At 37.1% G+C, this 20382-nt stretch overlaps 1 protein-coding gene across 1 annotated transcript; it reads left to right on the top strand.

Moving 5' to 3' along the window:
* Positions 1–6129: 6129 nt before the first annotated feature.
* LOC103801862 (V-type proton ATPase subunit d 2) lies at positions 6130–19711 on the top strand. Its single transcript, XM_009074299.1, has 8 exons — positions 6130–6211; positions 6497–6668; positions 9080–9258; positions 11978–12057; positions 13893–13970; positions 17260–17436; positions 18766–18843; positions 19387–19711. Exons 1-8 carry the CDS (start codon positions 6130–6132, stop codon positions 19546–19548), a joined length of 1008 nt encoding a protein of 335 aa, XP_009072547.1. The 3' UTR covers positions 19549–19711.
* Positions 19712–20382: the final 671 nt, after the last annotated feature.

Consider the following 20382-nt stretch of genomic DNA (forward strand, 5'->3'; position numbering starts at 1 on the left):
AAAAAAAAAACTCTTGTCAAGGTGACTTTGCCACAGTAATAAAGAGAACACAGTAGTTTACAAAACAGCTTTCTGTGGCCAAGACTGGTCACAGCCTGATGAAGACAGGCTTGTACAAAGAATCATATGACATACCTCTAGACACTTGGCAGGAAAAAATGCAACAGAAAAAAAATCACCTTCCCAAAGGAACATAAAGTTTATCTCCTGGGCTCCAAAACTAAAGCTATAATTGTCCACTTAATTTCCATAACATGAAGTGTATTAGATCTATTTGAAAAAGGAAGAAGGAGAATGAATAAGCTCACTCTGTTTCAAGCTTTGGTTGATTTGAGCATGCAGTAATAGTTTTGGGGGAAGAAAAAATATGAAGGACCAAATGACTCCTATATCAAACAGAGTTCTGAGGGTGTCCAACTTATTACTATAAAAAACAACATAAGACTGGGAAGATTGATTGGCATTGATCTTGCAGATTAAAACAGCTACATTTAAAAAAATGCACAGATATTTATCTGTCAGCAGGATAAAGTTCCTGTCAAGGTTAAAGAAGAGATTGTCACTACAGTCAATGGGATCTAGAGACTATTCAACTGACCAAGTGCACATACCTACTTCAGCTGATAAGCTGGAGAGCTGTATCAGCTCTCCATATAATGGTGGTTTAGACACACAGAACACATTTATACATTCACTCTGAGAACTGATATCTATTCCTTGTATCAGCTGGACAAAATCAACAGTTTCGGTACCCTATTTGTACCAACAGTTGTGATCAATGCAACTTAAAGTCTCTACAGACACTCTTGATATTGTATTCAGCTGTTTAAATCTAAAAGTCCTGCTCCATGAGAACACAGACTTCAGAAAAAGCTAACACAGCTTCAAACACCTATAAAAGACACAAAGGACAGAATGGTATAATTATTAAACCTTGTTTCCACTTCACTTCCTCCTGCAGAGGAGCTCAATAAATGATATCATCTAATGCTCCATGAATTCCTGGTGAATTCTGAATAAGAAGAAAATTTGCAGGTTTAAAATTGTACAAGAAAAAAGGATTACCTACACCCCCCACAGAAGAATTCTTGCTCATGTTAATTTGAGAATAGTTAAGAAAAGCTATCTAAATTTTGTCATGCTGCAAGAAAGTTATTTACCACCAGGAAGTAGTTTTCAAACATTTATGAGTTATATAAACCTACACTATTATTCAGAGAATGCAGAAGATGGACAGATCACAACAGAGAGATAAAATCCTTTTCTAATAAAGATTTATAACAGAAAGAACTTTTTTTTAATTTTTGAACCCTATTTTTTCTAGTGTTCATTCAATTTTAGAATGCAAATTATTTCAGCAACAGAAGCTGCAGCCTTCATCAACCCTCCTATAAGCACATCTCCACTACCCACTACCACTTCCCTTTTTTCTCTATTCAGGCACTTTTTTTTTCTCCATTGTAACATTTTCTACTTACGTTAGACAGCTGACTACCACAGTTACCTACCAAATATATTATTTAAAGTGAAAATATGAGAAATATTGGATTTGTACAGGAGGCTAAACACAAATATCTCTGCACATATAGGAAGTAATAATATTGAACTCGCACTATGAGTGCACAGTACACTAAAACCACAGACCCCTAACCTCTAAAGTAAATTTCATACATTGTCTTTTGTTTCAATTTAAAAGATGCAGCAAGTGGATTTGTTGTTGGACTTATGGTGTATGTCCAATAGCAATTTCAATTCATGTCTTCAAATTAAAAGGTATTAAATTTACCCCATTCTTCATTCTGTGGTATAGAACCAGACCACAAAAAAATGGCCTAAGTTAAAAATGCTATAAATATGCTAAAACAAACAAGCAGAAACAAATTCAAAACCACTCAAAGTAATCCATAAAGAAAATAAAAAAGATCTTTTAATTTCAAAGAGGGTTTGATATCTCTAGAGAGGAAACCATAATGTCATTACCAAAGAACCACAAGAAAAACTGTAGATTAATACTGTACATCTCCTTGATAATGACAGAGCAATTATAAGAGTGAGACAGAGAGAAAACCAGGAGGCTGCTAACTGACTTATGATACCACTTCATCCTCTTAATTCAGGGCCATACAGAGAAGACAAGAGGCCTTCAGCTTAATTTAGCCCCATCCTTTTGGGCTTATATGAATTACCATAATTTCCATGGATCTACCTTGTGGGCTGAAACCTCTGCAACACAGCATGCTACTAGTTTGGCTGTATGTCTTCATCTGCTTCTAGGGAATGGGATTTCCAGAGCAACCTCAATGACAGTTTTTGAAGTATAATATGGAGAGGAGTGTAAAATTCAGTGCTTTATTCTTCCCTTGCTTCCCTGTGTGATGGAAAGCTTACTGTTCTGTAGAACGGAGTCTAGGTCATAGCAGGAGAAGCATCCCAGCTCTGCTCCCAACAACATCACTGAAATAAGTTCACTTCACTTGCCAGAGTCAGGACCCACCAGCATGCAGTGGCTGAAATAACAATGTAACTGAAAGAAAACCACATCAAGTTGGCTATCAAAGTGAGGAGTCAGTCAAGTTTACGCTGGCTTAATGCCAAGAGACCAGGTTAACACTTTGTACAAGTTCCCACAATACTTCTCTCTGATCAGGATCATTCCTGTCTTGACTGCATTCATCTTAAACTAGTCTCTCTCTTCACACTAATTCCCTTAAGACATACTGCTAATTGTGTTTGGTTGCTGTTCAATTGTCAGTAAAATTATGTGACTTAAAATCACATTATTTGGAATCACACTTTTACTACATGCTATTTTCCTGCATATAATTGTGTGAAGAAATACACAATGCAGATGGGTGGCAATCATACTGACACCTGAAATACAGGAATTTTCTTTCCTAGGGATCTTGTGGACATGATGAAAAGCCCAGAGTCTTGTGTAGGTCTCCAAGAGGCCCCAAGAAAAGGAGCAGCTACCATCACTAAAAGGTTTTGGTGAACAGAAATGTCCAAGGCCCTTGTAGTGCTTAGTGCTCAGCCATCTACTACTGTCAGGTCACCAGGTCATGCTACTAGTACAAGTGTCTGACTGTGTTAGTCCCCAGGTCTTATTTATGCTAACAGGGAAGAGAAGACACTGATTTAAGACCAGCAGTGCAGCCTCTGAGCTGCACTGAACTCTGCCCTGATGTGAATTCTGATTATGACATTCCTGACTGATACTATATGATATTGGAACTTGTGGGTGACTGTTTCCTCAATTGTTTTGGCCAAGGCCAAGAGATAGAGTTCAATGTTGTTTCTTACATACAGTGTACATGTTGGCATTTATTAATTCATCTAGAAGAAATACTTCTATCAAGCAGTCTGTGGAACTGAGGGTTACTAATCCAGTATTCCTGGGTCTAACATTTCCTCCACAGCTTTTTAGAGCTGGATAAGGTTATTTATTGTCTTATAGCTAATACTTTAATTGCTTTATATTAGAGCATGGTTTATGAAGCCACCATGGTTTATGAGGTGACAAAGTCCTGTCAAACTACTCTCAATCAGCAGGTTTTGTTTCTGTTCATCTCATGATATGTTAAGCACACCTCAGAACGGTCAGTGGTTGATATTTGGGGTTTGCAGCCTGCTTTAGGTAGTAAACACCTGAAATCCACTGTGTTTGAAAGGCATTTACAGACTGAGACTAAAGGAAGATATCTGTGTTTCATCTGAAAAGGAATTGAGGAAAGTTGGAATTCATCTCTCTGCATGTAATAAAGTAGTATTATCTAATCACACCATATGCCAAGTATTTTCATATTCTTTGCAACAAAAAAGAGAAAGCAAAAATGAAGTTTTCACAGGAAATGTAAATTTGAAATCAAAATATTAGTGATTTGTAAAAATTTTCAACTTCCATATTTAGACTCATTTCTGGGTGTAACTGCATTTTTATCTCTTAATCTTGCTTACCTTTCTTTGTTTAATTAAGTGGATTTCTGGGGTTTTTTCATATTTGAATTCTCTTTATTCTACATGGAAGCCTGTACTGAAACCATGACTATTTCCAAGAATCTGGCTCTGACCATTGAGAGATCAATTACCTCTGCTTTCTTTTGTAAACACTTTTGTGATCATCTGTATCATTTTAACAAGTAATTAGTTTACACCGGTAGCATAAATTCAGTCTATTGCAGGAAGATCTAGAGAAATGCTAACAGTTCCAGAGCACTAGCTGAGTAAGGCTGTCCTATCCAAGACTCCGTTGATGTGATTTGATATGGATTTCATGGATAGATTATTCAGTGGATGAGCAACTGGCTGAATGGTCACATCCAGAAAATAGTGGTCAGTGGCTTAACATCCCCATGGAGCTCAATGACAAGTTGTGCCTCTCAGGGATCCCTCCTGGGACCAGTACTGTTTAACACCTTCATGAATGACATAGACAGTGGGATAGAGTGCACCATCATCAAATTTGCAAATGACACCAAGCTGAGTGGTGTGGTTGACACACTTGAGGGATGGGATGTCATTCAGAGAGACCTACAAAAGCTCAAGAACTGGGCCCATGGGAATCTCACAAGGTTCAACAAGGCCAAGTGTAGGGTGCTACACCTGGGTCAGAGCAATCCCTGGTATCAACACAGGCTGCAGCAGGAAGGAGTTGAGAGCAGACCTGTGGAAAAGGAGCTGGGGCTACTGCTGGATGAAAAGCTGGACCTGAGATAACAATGTGTGCTTGCAGTCCAGAAAAACAACCTTATTCTGGGCTGCATCAAAAGCAGCATGGCCAGGAGGTCAAGGGAGTTGATTCTTCCCCTTTACTTTACCCTCGTGAAACCCTACCTGGAGTACTGAATCCAGCTCTGGAGTCCCCAGCATAGGAAGAACATCAACCTATTGGAGCAAGTCCAGAAGAGGGTCTTGAAGATGATCAGAGGGCTGGAGCATCTCTCCTGTGAGGAAAGGCTGAGAGAGCTGGGATTGTTGAGCTGGAGAAGGCTCTGGGCAGACTTCATTGCAGACTTTCAGTACCTAAAGGGAGCTTGCAAGAAAGATAGAGGCAATCTTTTTAGTAGGGCCTGTTGCAATAGGACAAGGGGTAATGCTTTTAAACTAAAGGAGAATAGATTCAGGCTAGATATAAAGAAGAAATCTTTCACAATGACAGTGTGAAACACTGGAACACGTTGTCCAGAGAGGATGGAAATGTTCATGGCTGGTTTGGACAGGGTTCTGAGCAACCTTGAGTGGCAGCCAACTTGCATAGAAAACTCAGGTTTAGCTTAGGAAGCTAGAGTGCTAGACACAGGAGTTTGACTTCAAAAGGTACTTGTTCTTTTGCTTTAAGTCTTACTGTAGGCAACCTTATTGCATACTAAGAAAGTATTCATACTGGGAAACAGGAAAAATTATCTACTGAACTGGTAAATGCATACCTTGCTAACTCTAAATTGACTTCCCTTGCAGGTACACCCTTACTTCAGTCAGTGGGAGTGTTGCTATCCTTTTCCATAACTATCACTTCAGATTTTATATGGAAATCTAATTATTATGAATGTCCAAATCATATTACAGTATCTCAATCTATAATTTACAGTAGCATTTGAACATAATTACACATTGGAACAGGAGCTTTTCTAAAAAGAAATGTTAATGTGTTTTGAACACTAAGAACTTACTCAAATTCTTACTTTTGCCTCATGGTAAAAATGGCTAGCAGAGAAAATTTGTCAAATGAATTCACTGATATCATGACAGCCTCTTTTAAGTTTGTGGTCTAAACAACTCATTTTCCTCAGTCACCATGGTTAAGAGCTTAGACAGTGTATGTCATAATAATCCAAGTTTCTGGAACAGCTTCTTTGGATCTTCTAATTGCACCCATAAATCAGACAAAGCCAAACCAGAAATGCTGAGATTGTAACCCTGCCCTTTCAAGAGCTTCATTGCAGATGAATGCGAGACAGGCAAGACATGTTCTCTCCTCTTCTTCAGGCAGCCTGATGATAGATTATAATCTTACCTGAAATTTAAATGTTTCATACAAAAATTCAAGATCTTAACAAAGTTAAAGGATGATTCCTGATGATGCATAACAGTCCATAGGAGTGCAGAAGACCAAACAACTGATGCATTACAATGGTGCAAATCAATGAAATCAAAACACTGACCAAACCTGATGGGGAAGGGACTAGAAAAAGTAGTAGCAATACTCTGTGTGGTATGGCTGAAAATGAAAACTGCTGGTGACATTTCTGACAAAGGCATAAATTATTTGTTCTTTCCTGTAGCATGCAGTAAGTCTTACTGGTAGAAGGCAGTATAAATGTGCATTAATTTTGCATTTAAACTATATTAAATCTATGCAAAACCCCTTTTTGATAGATAATGATCAGACACTTAATATGAAAATATGTTAGAAATTAACATTTGATTTTCTTTTATTTGGTTTGTAGAAAATGTAATGAGAGTTTAATCTCATGATCTTCCCTGCATCTAATTCCAGATCTGAAGTTACATCTACAGACTACAGACTATGGCAACTTCTTGGCTAATGAAACTGGCCCTCTCACTATTTCCACCATTGATGATAAACTGAAAGCAAAACTACTTACAGAATTTCATTACTTTAGAAACCATGCTTTTGAACCACTTGCCACTTTTCTCAATTTTATCACGTAAGTAATATTACCACATAGTTTACCATACATAAAAAAACCAGAACCAAAACAAAAAAAAATCCAGTTACAAGTTAAAATAGTGTAAATGCATTTGTTGTGGTTTAACCCCACGCAGATGCCAAGCCCCACACAGCTGTTCACTCACTCCCTCACCAGCAGGATTGTGGAGAGAGTCAGCAGGGTAAAAGCTAGAAAACTCACGAGTTGAGATAAAGACAGTTTAATAGGGAAAAAAATGCCACACACACAAGCAAAGCCAAACAAGGAATGAATTCACTGCTACCCATTGGCAGGTACATGTTCAGCCATCTCTGTAATGCACAATGGTTACTTGAGAAGACAAATGCCATCACTCCAAACTTCCTTCCTCTTTCTTTCCCCCACTGAGCATGATGTCATATGGTATGTAATATCCCTTTGGTCAGTTTGGGTCACCTGTCCTGGCTTGTGTCTCGTCCCAACTTCTCATGAACTCCCAACTTTCTTGCCAGCATGGCAGTATGAAAAGTAGAAAAGGCTCTGTGTAAGAACTACTCAGAACTAACAAAAACATCTCTATATTATCTACTCTGTGTTCAGCACAAATCCAAAACATAGCCCCACACTAGCCAGTGCGAAGAAAATTAATTCTACCCCTGCCAAAACCAGCATAGCATCACATTGGAATTTCTATTAGGTCTCAAAACCAGCAAAATTACTTTGCTACTGCAACTTTTACATGCTTTATTTGTTAATATAAGTTTTGAAACTATATATGTATGAAGGGCTGTTGTCTTTGCAACTGGATATTTTAAAGAATCAAAGCAGATATTTTATGTGCAGAGTGGCAGGAGAAGTGGCAGAGAATTAGAAAAATGGTTATAATTTTCAAACATAATTTAAGTCTGTGAACTTGCAAAACTGAAGTCCGGGAGATGACTGATGCAAGATTAGTAATTTCATGATGTACAGGGCAATGATTTAATTCCTAGGCACGTGGCAAGTTCCAGACTTCTTTTAAAAGGGGGAAAGATAACACATCCTACACCTGCCATACTTTTTATGCTATTGGAACATTCAAAACAGAAGAACTTTATGCTTCATATTGCAAGATTCTTAGATCCAAGCAGTGTTTTTTAAAGTTCAATTTCTGTTTGACGTCAGATGAAGAGAAAGCTCTGATCTCAATACCATCATAAACAGACAAAACTTGTAAGTGAATGGCTTAAACAGCTTTAAGAACAGGGATTTGCTTTATAATAGTATAACAAAATGAATTAGCAATATGCCAGCAGGATAATTTACCTGTTTACTCTCCTTGACCTTTTCTTTTTAACATTTTAACCAGAACAATAGAGTGTTCAGCTTACTTTCATAACAACAAATTGAAGTACCATTATTAATTTTTATTTTGGTCATGTGTAGGTGAACAGTTTTAGGCTAATGTATAATCAGGATCTTAAAGACTGACCTAGGATACCTGTGACCTATTGCATAAAATGTTTACATTTTGCTTCAGGGAAATAAAAGTGAAAATACGAAAATTATGACAGGTCTTTGCTCACACTGATTGGCATGAATGTGTACGTGTGTATGCACAACCTTTGCACACTGTTGTTCTTTTAATAGTGGAGACACTAGTTTAAGATATTTAGCACAATTTTGAAATTACTGAACTACATGTCACAAGATCTTCAAGCCCCACTCACAGTTTTTGTATGAGATTATATCAATCCCTGCATGTCTCTAGCTGTGCACTCAATTAACAATGCAAGATGAACACTGGCATCTTTGTTATAAGCATCCCATGAGAATAGAAGTCCCACTTCCAAGTCACTGACAAAACCCTTATCAGTCTCTTTGACAGGTAAAACTAGTAAGAAACTGATACAAAACTTCTGAAAAGAAAACTTTTAGCAATAAGAAGAAATCTGTGAGAACCTGTTCTTAGTTTCCTCATGGGATGATGTTTAAAGCTGAGTGAGAACAAAGTCCTAAGACTGGATCATCTGCGTGAACTCTGCAGCCCAATGCTGAATTTCTCATGCACTTTTCTGTCCAGATGCTCTATGTGAAATAACAAAATCCCAAACGTGAGAAGCTGCTAGCTCAGGTCATTTACTTATTGATACCACTCATAGTCACTTGTTGTAGCATATCTACGCTTCTCAGCTCTTATGCTTATTATGTCCATATTTTAGTTATTTAAAAATGTTTCTTTTCCAAACCAGTTGTGTGGTTTCAAACTAGTGTTGTTACCTACTGGCTATTTAAAAATTTCTGTAGACTTTTAATAGATACTGATACAGAGTGAACATGCATACTAATAATACTTTAGTTTAATTGCTGATTTTCAAAAAGCTTAGGTTTGTATTTTTTAAAATGAAAATTCATTCTAAATTGAAATTTATTTTTCCTTTCAAATACAGATACAGCTACATGATTGACAACGTTATTCTTTTAATAACTGGCACGTTACATCAGCGACCCATAGCTGAACTTGTTCCCAAGTGCCATCCACTGGGGAGCTTTGAGCAGATGGAAGCAGTCAGCATTGCCTCAAATCCCACTGAGCTCTTCAACGCAATTTTGGTTGATACACCATTAGGTAGAAACACTAAATTGTTTCTTATTTTCTTCTTGAAACTACTCATCCTGTATTCTTATGAATAGCATGTTTCCCACTGGATATGCAGTGTTTTGATAACATAAAACATGAAGTATGGATCAAGCACTTCTGAAGTGATGTTCAGTACATATTCTAGCAACACTTATTAACAGTTTCTATATCAGCTTTGGGTAGCAGACACAAAGAAAATATGCTACTGAAGAAGTGTAAAGTATATATTTTATACACAAAATAGTCACTGATTTAGAGCATCTATAATTAGAAAATGTATCCTCACTAAGGATAGAGCAGACAGATACTAATAAATATTAGATATTATGGTAGAACCTAGATCCCCTCTTGAGATTTAGGCATGACTCAAACACAAATAAAAGTCCTATTTTGAAGAATCAAATTCTAAAAGCAAAACAGAGTGAAGGCTGGGAATGTCACATTATGAAATTAAGACAAAGCTATGTTCAATGTGCTGCGGCAGCCAACACAAACAAAAACTAAGCTGTGAGACACTGCTGGGATGGGTGCTGAGAAAAAGATGAAACTGGATGGATTTGAACATATGTGAAACAGTTATGTGCCCTCATCTTCAGTACTGTGAGTGGGTTTGGGTTCTTCTTATCAAGATGATGTGGTAGGTTGGCCCTAGATAGAAACCAAACTCTCGTTCAGCCACTATCTCACCCCCTACTCCCAGCACAATGGAATGGTGGGGATAAAGAGAAAAAAAAAAGAGCTTGTGGATTGAGATTACTTAGAAAGCACTGCTGCAGGGAAAACAGACTCAGCTTGGGGAAAATGATTTGCTGTTGATTAACACATATATGATATAATCAATTACCGATCCAGACGATAGGAAACAAACAGAAAAGCATGAAACATTTAGACACTTAGGGAAAACACCTTTGCTCCAGCCTTTGCCACTCCTTCACTCCAGGCACCTCTTTTCTGCCCTCTTGTTACCACTCCAGGTGATCCCTCCAGGGAGCTAATGAGTGTCACAAGGAGCAGGGAGAGTTTAGAGTCCTAGAATCATAGAATGGTTTGGGTTTGAAGCGACTTAAAGATCATCTAGTTCCAATCCACGTGCCATGGGGAGGGACACCTTTCACTAGACCAGATTGCTCAAAGCCCTGTCCAACCTGGCCTTGAACATGCCTAGGAATGGGGCACCTGCAACTTCTCTGAGCAAGCTGTTCCAGTGTCTCACCAACCTCACAGTAAAGAATTTAATCCTAATATCTAATGTAAACCTTCCCTCTTTCAGTTTGAAGCCACTATCCCTTTTTCTATCACTACCTGCCCTTGTACAAAGTCCTAACTTGGCTTTTGGGTAGGCCCCCTTTAGGTTTGGCTGAGGGGTTTGGCTGTGCCCTGTCACGGGTCCCAGCTGGAACTGGCCGTGTCCAGCATGGGGCAGCCCTGGCTTTCCTTCATAGAGGCAGCACCCCCAGCCAGTGCCTGGGCACTGGCACCCTGTGCAGTGAAATCAGAGAAGGTACAGAGCAGGACAGCTGAAATGAACAGTGCTGCTGTGTGTGGACAGACTAGAAAGGCTGGACTCCAGTTTGGAGCAAACAAAGCTGATGAGAGATATGGACAAGGTTTAGAGAGTCCTGAGGGTAGTGGTTTGTCTACAGTGAGCTACGAACTGCTTACCAAATCCTTCAGAAGACCAAATCCCATCAGAAAACTAGTTTTAAAACAGGTAAACTAATTTACTTTTTTTACACAGCTGGTAGTAAATTTCTGGATTGTTTTTTGTTTGTCTGTTTTGGTTTGGTTTGGTTTGGTTTTTTGGGGTTTGTTTGCTAAACAAGTTTTTAAAAACAAGAAGTAGTATCAGGTCTTTCAAATGATGGGACAAATCCACAGGCAGTGGATCTACACAGAGACACTAAAGGAAATTCTCAGAGCCACACCTTCTGATGTTCTCCATCCAAAATCTGGATGCTGGAAGAGCAGCAAGGGAGAAGACCACAAAATATGGCCAGGCTCACATGTTCTTCCTAAATACCATCTTCCATTGCCACTGCTTGAGACCACACTCTGACATGCAGCACTGCTCTGCTCCACTGGCATAACTCAGGAACAGTGAGAGATTGGCACACTTTTGTTGGTTATGAATACACTATTTTTAAGCAGTCCAGCTGTACAAATGAACTACATCCACTGGCTCCCTGCTCAAAAGCCAGTTCTGCAGAGGATCCAGAAGCACAGATGGTCAAGGTCAAAGCTTGTGCCCTTCACCAGTTGCAACCTGTTGTCCTTCCCCTGCTACAGACATACTCAAAGAAAAGGGAAAACAGCAAAGAGGATTCTCCTTAACAATTCTGGCATACCTGCGTGATTTCATACAAAAATTATTTTTCGTGTTCCTCACTACAAAATCTCCCTAATACCCAAACCATATACTTCAGAGAAGATTAGGGCTTTCATTAGCATTTCCCATGTGATTCTCTCTGGAGATGTGGACTCTGGCTGCTGCACTGATTGATTCCTCTCAATGCAGATTCTCATTAAAAAGGAGGGAGTAGGAGGATAAGGGGGAAATCAAGAGAATTTCTCTTTCTCTCTGTTATATCACTCTCTCTTGTACAACAGAAATCTCAGATCCTTGTCCACACACTGGTGAGCAATAGACAGGAGATGCATATTATCAGCATATAGATTTATACTTTAATATTATAAACTCTGCTTTCAGCTGCTTTCTTTCAAGACTGCTTGTCTGAAAACGACCTGGATGAAATGAACATTGAAATAATGCGCAACAAACTGTACAAGGCAAGTTTTTGCAACATAAGGATAATATTTGGGGTTTATCAAAGTGTCTCAGAAAAGGAGGTCAGTAACATTAACCCTGTTTTATGGATGGGGAAACAGAAGTATGGTGAGATAAAACAAGCTGTCTGAGGTCATCTGGTTGATTTCACATCCAGGAATCAAATACAGCTCCTTTCATTTCTACTGTTTGGAGAGTTTTCAAATTTTAGGTCGGCATCCAAATTCTAATTTAATATCTTATTAATGAAAATGCTTTAGATGTCAGGCTAATAGCAAGATCCATTTGTTTATTAGTAACTCAGTTGTCCACCAAATGCCACAGAACTGTTAGTTCCTAAGTGAGCCTAGACAGGCTTTTGGCTAACATTTATTTTTATTTATATAAGCAAGATATGATTTGAAAATGTCTAATTGCTTTGAGTCTAGCTAACATGATTTTTACTTAAGGATTTTCTATAATTTTTTTCCCTTTAAAATACTCTTTAGCATTGCTACAGCACACTGCTGTATAACATGTCCCCTGAATTTTCAGAGTACTTTACAAATTTTAACACACAGGTCACTACTCCTAAGATGGTCTCTTTAAAGACCATACATATTCATTACGTTAATGGCTCCTAGCACATTCTCTCCAAATTCTTTGTTATCTTTCTTTCACAGTGGATGCCCCAGACTGCAGGAAGTATTCTTACAGTGATCTGGCTGCACTAGGGGGAAAAAAAATTTTCTTCTGTTTGTCTTACAAATGACATTTATAAATTCCCAAGTCAATTTCTTATTCTTAAATATTCTGCTACTTCTCTCACTCAAAACAACGTTAGTTATGCCCGAGTACTTTAATTTTTTCATGTATTTTAATTCTTTCACAATGCTATTAAACTAGACACTCTTTTTCCATTTGATAACATACACATTTGATTCATATATCCTCTGTAAGTGACCCTAAATTTGCACTTATTAAATCTATCTTTTTTGTCTTCTTGCTCATCTAAGTATCAGGGGGATCATTCTCCAAACATTTCTAAATTATTAATATATCCTTTCTCCTCTGCTTCAGCTGCCAATGCGATCAATTATGTTTCAGCTCTACTATCAGACAGCACTATACAGAATCTAATGCATAATCCCATGCAGTAGATCCCCCTTGAGATGTCTCTACTTAAAATTCACTTAATTGCATAGTTAGTGACAGCTTCTTTTAACAAGATTGTATGAAGTTGTAGCAAATACATTTGGATAACATAAGGCAGTAATTTGGGGGATGGAGATGCAAAGGGAACAGCATCTCTGAGATATCTGCTGTCCTTCCTGCACAGGTATTTTGAAGTGGGTGCAAATGTCAGAATCCTTAATGGACCAGAGAGCTCTGCAGACCAGTATTACAGAAGCTTCGTCTGCTGTTCAGTCCTAATCCAGGGTTTAGGATAGAGCAGTAGGGATTAGTTTGTGTATCCTCATAGTGCTGGCCCAACAGCTGTGGCATATGCCCAAATCCCCTCCTCCACACACTATAAATGCAGTTTCTTTCAGCTGCCTGCTTATTATGCAGGGGAAGCTCAATGGTGCTCAAAAACTTCCTTCTTTAAGGAACACTTATAATATTTGTCCTATTACAATTTTTGAAAACATTTGAACTTAAATTGTAATAATGAGACATTTGCATTTTAGTATTTCAACTTTCAATTGAGTTAAGTAATTATGCATATACTTGAATTTAAACTCCTGGGTGGAATCATCAAAGTTAACGGAAGTATTTAAAAATGAGGTTCATGACTATGTGCTGTCCTGGTCCAGGTCTTAAAAAGCATTTAAAATATTTCTCTTCTTTCATGCAGTCTTATCTCGAGGCATTCTATAAATTTTGCGAAAAACAAGGTGGTACTACTGCAGAAATAATGAGGCCTATTCTTGAGGTAAGAAAAATTCAGTCCCTGTATATGAAAGTACTTCACACTTGTCATAATTCTCTTACTTTGCTTTTCCTGTTCCTTCTCTCTCCATTTGCAAAATTTTCTTTCAAACATTTGATCTCCTCTAAATATACCTGTTTTTCTAAGATGTAATGAATACTGTATTCTAGGACGACTTTTACTTCTTGACTAGAGAAGCAGCTAGTCCAGTGCTAGGGAGGAGCTAGTCTCAGTTAATATTTTTCTATAACAGCGTACGGAACAAATGGTTCACTAACCTCAGACTGTTGCCTGTAACATTTTTCTGCATTATGTAGAAAAACTAAAAATGTCAATTATTGTCACACCTCCTACAGCTCAAAATTAAATCTAGGATAGCTAAGATCTGGCATTACTGAATTGCTGACCAATAAACTTCAAGCTTCATGGCACTATTATGTTTATCTACTCTCCTATTAAAACTAGTGGATGAAGCTAGAGTTGAGTGACATTTGGAACTACCGTCATATAAAAAAGTCCAGTGTTCCATGTAATATTTTTGTCTCAGCTCAGAAAAATTTAATGTTTTTTTTCCATGACATACAAAATTCCTAACATCCTTCTCCCCAAAGCATACATGCAACATAGTGAAAAATATTTTTTCTCTGGTATTGTAATAAAAGATGAAGAAATTTCTAAAATTGAGTTCTCAGCATTCAGCTTCCTTCTTCTTTTTCTTTTTCTCCCCACATGGTCTATCACAATTCTTTGCAGGGGTTGAGAGCTAGATCACCCATTTGCTTCCTGAAGTCTTTTTTTTCTGCATAAGCAAAATTTATACCCTGGAAATGGAACAAAATTCACTGAGCTCTAATGACATCACACTACAACTTTGCATTCTAGGAGAGTGATAATAACCCTGGGAGCTCATCCCTGAAGGAAGAATAAGTCTAAATTACATTTTACAAAACAATGTCCTAAAAGCAATTGCAATTTCATCTTTTATTCAACCAGGTCACAATGTTTCAGTTTATATTCTAAACAAAATATTTCTAATCAAGTTTAATTGAACAAAATTTCAGCATTTTGACTATTCTTTTCTGCAAAATAAAAATCAAGAGATTGGCTGGAATAGGTAAAGACGTTTCCAGCAGTTGATTCAAATTCTTCAGGAAGTTCATTTTTAGCTAGAAATTCATGCTGAGAGCAGATTACTTACCAACATTAGTTTAAGCATGTTGTAAAACTGTCTTTATACCAGTGGTAACAATTTAGTCTATGATAAGCTTCTTTAAAATCCCTATCTAATGTCAATCAGCTAGGAGGATAAACTTTTCTGTGGAAGATTTCCTTTACTACAGCATTTTAATAATCTGAAGACACACAGAGCAGATTGCTAATGGCTGGATTCACAAAAAGCCAAAGTTTAATTATTCAAAAGAATCCTTGCTATTCATTGTGCAATCTTATATGTAAGACAACCAACCTGACTCTGTCAGAATGAGGTTAAGGCATTTAGCTACCCAACTCTTTGACCACCAGTCGCAGTCCCAACCTTCCACAGTAAGTGTACTGGTGAACTCTCTTCCTCCATGGACAACATACATTGCATGTTTAACCCTGAATCTAGGAAGAAACTGCAGGACTGCACTGCAGCTAGTGCAGTGCCTGTTATTGGGGCCCCCTGGTAACTCTGAACTAGCAGACATGCTACTTCAGTCTCCCATATGGAAATGAAAACACTTAGGAAATGGTCATCCTCTGACTCCACATCTACCTGCAGATGGTCCAAGTCACCTTTTAACCGCCTCATGGACTTACTCACTACAGAGAACCTCATGTGCCAATATTTTGATGAATTGAGAGGTCTCTATGGGTGCGAATGACCCTGCAAATTTTCTCAAACTGGGAGCTACCAGAAGCCAGACCCAAACCTGCTAGCATTAGTTGCAATTGCATCTGAGCAGACTTTTTTACCAGAAGAATATTACAAATCTAACAGTTTTTTCCTACATGACTTGAACAAGTTAAAAAAACAAAGCATTTGTCCTTTCAAAGCAGTTTCACTAGGGCTGATATGCCTGTTCATATTAACAAAGCAAGTGAAATATGGCCCTGTTATTCATTAGCCAGAAATCTCTTCAAGCACACTTATTTTCTACTGTTTACTTCTCTATTGTTTACTCATTTTCCTTACTCCGAAGGCAGTGCCAGAGAGTGGCTGGTTCCTGTCATTGTGTGTTCAAGTACACAGGAGAAGATCTGTGAATATGTGTTAATGGCTAAAGTGGTAGATCTGTGTTACAACTGCAGTCTTATTAGTCAACAGAAAAGAGTATCTTTCTGCTTGAAATAGTTCAAATATTCACAGCATAAGAAATTTTGCAAGCTGCTTAAAATGTGCATATACTGTGTATGCTTCTCTTGGAAGACTTTCCCTGCATAATCCCTGCAATTAGCAAGGGCTCTGCTGTTCTTACAACATGAGAGTAAGTAATAGAGGAGAGAAATAAAACCATAGTCAATTTAGATCTCAAGACAGAAGAAAAGATTTAAATCAGACAGAACCAAGCAAGATAATTTGTATTTAATATTTATTTTTTAATTCGTACTGTAAGAATGGCAAGTGAAATTTTGCCTTGTACAAAAGAACATCCTGAGATCTAGACACTGGAATGACTTTCAGTCTAGTGCTGCAGGGAAAATACAGATACTACAGGGATCTAAACCCAGCAGAAGAAATATGGACTCTCATTCTATGTATAAAACATTAGCTGTTATTTGAAACACTTGAAATTGGCAAGTAAACAGTACACTCCACCTTATTAAATTATAATTTTAAATATGTGCATTCAGAAACTATATTTTTTCAGAATTTCCTTTCAACATTTACAATCAAAAGCATTTTAATTTACCCCAGAATAGTACTATCGATTCTTCATTCTATACTGTACTATTATTACTTATCAGAGTATTATTTCATACATTTATATGCAAGAGTGGAGGAGATTTTTTTGTTGTCAGCATTTGGGTAACTGAGCAGGGAAATGAGGAAGCAGCAGAGATGATATTTTTAGTACAAAAATCACAGAATAAAAGATGTGGTTGCAAAACTCTGTTTGATTTTCCAGTTAAAATTTAACACATATTTGCAAAGGAGGATTGAGAATTTTCCAGTGCTCTTGCGTCCGCTTTACTATTTTATTTTAACTATTTCCATAGTTTGGCTTACTAAAATCCCCAGCATATCCCCACCTTAATTTAGAACGAGATGTCGAATAACACCTTTTTATTCTTCATTTTGCATATTAAGTTTGAGGCAGACAGACGTGCCTTTATCATCACCATTAATTCGTTCGGCACTGAGCTGAGTAAAGATGACCGAGAGAAGCTGTATCCAACCTGTGGAAAACTGTATCCAGAAGGCTTACACCTGTTGGCCAATGCAGATGACTACGAGCAAGTGAAGTGTGTTGCAGAATACTATGCAGTATGTAGACTAATTCATTAAAACAAAAAGGTGGAATACAAATACTTAACACCTCTTGATGTCAGTAAAATTGTAAAGAGTGTTCACGTAAGTTAGAAGCATTTTTGAGAGAGAAAAAAAGTTCTCATAAAGATGTCGATGGAATTGAAGGCCTTTGATATGAAGACATAAAGTATATTATTACCTTAGTGCAATACAAGGTTCCTCTTACAATGATGCTTAAATAAGACCAAATTGCATCCTAATAAACAAAACTCTTCCTAATCCATTAACCCTCCCCAAACAGAATTTCACTTCATATCTGCTGCCTCCTAGATTTTGGAGAATAGACATAAGTCATTTCAAGTGAGCTGACCAAACAATTCATGTCACTGTGCAAACCTGATTTATTGCTAGTGAAAAAACTGAAAAGTTTTCCCTAAATTGCTGATTGATTAAAAGAGGTAGATGAAGTTGTTAATATTGCTGCAAATACTGCTGTTATTAAAGGTTAATCAACCTGCAACACTTGATCTATGAATTAACTGTTGTACTCCACCTATAATATGTAAGCTACCTCCAAGTAGGTACACAAACCAAAATGCTGTCTGGTCTATTCTTTTTCCACAAAGCTGGAACCATACATCTGCTCTTGTGCATAAACAGAATGTTTGAATCATGACTCACCATGTCAAGGGGGTATAGAGCAATACTATTTGTGCCATGGTGGGATATTCAGAAGAATTTGGGAACCATTGTAGTGGAACTACACTGCACTCCTACTTTATAGGAAAAACAAACCAAAGACAAAGAGAAGCAAATTACACAGGAATGCAACACATAAGAAATCAAGTCAAATATATCTGCACAGGATATTCCAGCATGACATATCAGACTAATGGATTTGGAGACAATATTAATGCAGGTAAAACAAATCCAGCTGACTACTGGAAATAAAATGAGCAGCCATGTGAGGATCAGAGTTCAGCATTTTGGCTCCATTTACAGCTCTGGCTCTGATGGATACTGTTTGTACAAAAAGTTCAGTGCTCTCTGTCCAAAGGAGTGAAAGGTCACGTGTCATTCTACAATAAGTCTCTTCTAGTGCCTTCAGTAAAGTACTTTAAATTGTAGGAAATGATGATAAGAAATACAAGAGCAAATATGATTTTTCTTTCTTTTGCTGACTATATGCTTTTAAATTTTAATTTATGTAGAATTGTAATCTATACATGAGTTTTTCTATACAGCAAGATTACTTAATGTAGATTAGTTAATAAATTAATGTATCTGTGCTGCACAGAATGCAAAAGTACCTTATTTCCATGCAGTGGATGTCTATGCTTTCAGGAATACAAGGCTGTGTTTGAAGGTGTAGGGAGTGGCACTGGTGAAAAGACACTGGAAGATGCCTTTTTTGAATATGAGGTAAGAGCTTCTAACCTTGAAATACCAAAATGAAAGTTATCCATCTGGAATAATATTCAACAGAAGAATGAGGTACTAGGCTATTGATACTACTATACTGCATCATTAAGCTTTGTATTCAAGAACATGGATTTTCTGTGGCTGTCAACATTTGGCTGAATAGAATAATAGAAGGAATTACCTTTTTAAATAAAATTATTACTAGTACATTCTTTTGAAGATTTTGAAGACTAGTTATAGAGCTGTCAACCCTGACAGCCTAGCCAAAAGCCATCTCATATAAACCACTTAATGAAATTTCTTCTGAGTAGTAAGTGAAGAAGCTATTTCACCACTGTCCTTTTTTTCCTGTAATGTTGCTGTAGTCTATTGCCAAAATTAATCCACAGATGACATTTCAATTACATTTATACTCAAGAGACTTCTAAATATAGTCATAGTTGCAAAGTTACAAAGAAATCTTGTTCATTAAAGCTACCATATAAAAATCACATTTACTTTCTTTGATATTTTATCATAACACTTGTTTCACTTTTTCTGCAGGTAAAGCTGAATGTGCTTGCATTCAACAACCAGTTTCATTTTGGAGTGTTTTATGCCTATGTAAAGTTAAAGGAACAAGAATGCAGGAATATTGTATGGATTGCTGAATGCATTTCTCAGAGACACAGAACCAAAATTAACAACTACATTCCGATTTTCTAAATCTGAGAATTTATAATCCTACAATGCCTGAAAATATGAATCATTTCATAGAAGAGAAATCTTATTTCAAAAGTTAACTCATCAGCTCTTTTAAATGACATTAATGATCCTTCTTATACACACCAGTGTAAGAACAATGTAATGCAATTAGAGATATGAGTACTTTATAAGGAAATATTAATGATCTTATTCACAGTTTTTGTTGGTAGATTTGTTCTCCACTGTGCCTATTTTAACTTAATTGATCAATAAAAACATCCTGCATGTCCTACATACATATTCTCTCTCTTTTGTGAAATCGAACTTTGTATCTATGATATTTGAAAAGCTCTTTAATGGCTTAATTTTGAATTAATGGTTTCCTTGAAGGACAGATTAAACCACTACTTCTACCTCATACTTACTGTCATTTTGTGGCATACAAGATTGTATGAAGTACTTAATGCACAAATAAGAGAAAAACTTTAGAGTTACTCTGAGATCCCCCTATCGAATCTCATGAGGGAGCTTCCTGAACCTATCCAACTGTGACACCTCTCTGCAACTAAATGTAAATAAGTAACTTCAGTTGCCCTAAAATGTTTTCATTTATTTCTTTGTGGTCACATGAGGACCAGTGTATGTGTCAAACAACAGGGGTCTGATCTACTCCACAGCAATACAAATATCTCAATGCAAAGACACTGTCTCTATATATGCAAGATGGAAAATTATGAAACATGAATGAAAATACCAACCAAATCTGCATCAGTTTTACATCAGACACAAACAACACCAGCTCTGAGCTATTTGAGGACCTGGCTAAGATCAGTAACTAAAAATAGAGTGAACAGT

This window comes from Acanthisitta chloris, unplaced genomic scaffold, assembly GCF_000695815.1.
Source record: "Acanthisitta chloris isolate BGI_N310 unplaced genomic scaffold, ASM69581v1 scaffold4765, whole genome shotgun sequence".
Classification (NCBI taxonomy): domain Eukaryota; kingdom Metazoa; phylum Chordata; class Aves; order Passeriformes; family Acanthisittidae; genus Acanthisitta; species Acanthisitta chloris.

Excerpts from the sequence above, each read along its gene's own strand:
- LOC103801862 (XM_009074299.1), top strand. The coding sequence starts at position 6,130 with ATGGTGCAAATCAATGAAATCAAAACACTGACCAAACCTGATGGGGAA. Across the intron at positions 12,058-13,892 it reads TGCGCAACAAACTGTACAAG|TCTTATCTCGAGGCATTCTA; the intron begins GCAAGTTTTTGC and ends TCTTTCATGCAG. Across the intron at positions 17,437-18,765 it reads GTGTTGCAGAATACTATGCA|GAATACAAGGCTGTGTTTGA; the intron begins GTATGTAGACTA and ends CTATGCTTTCAG.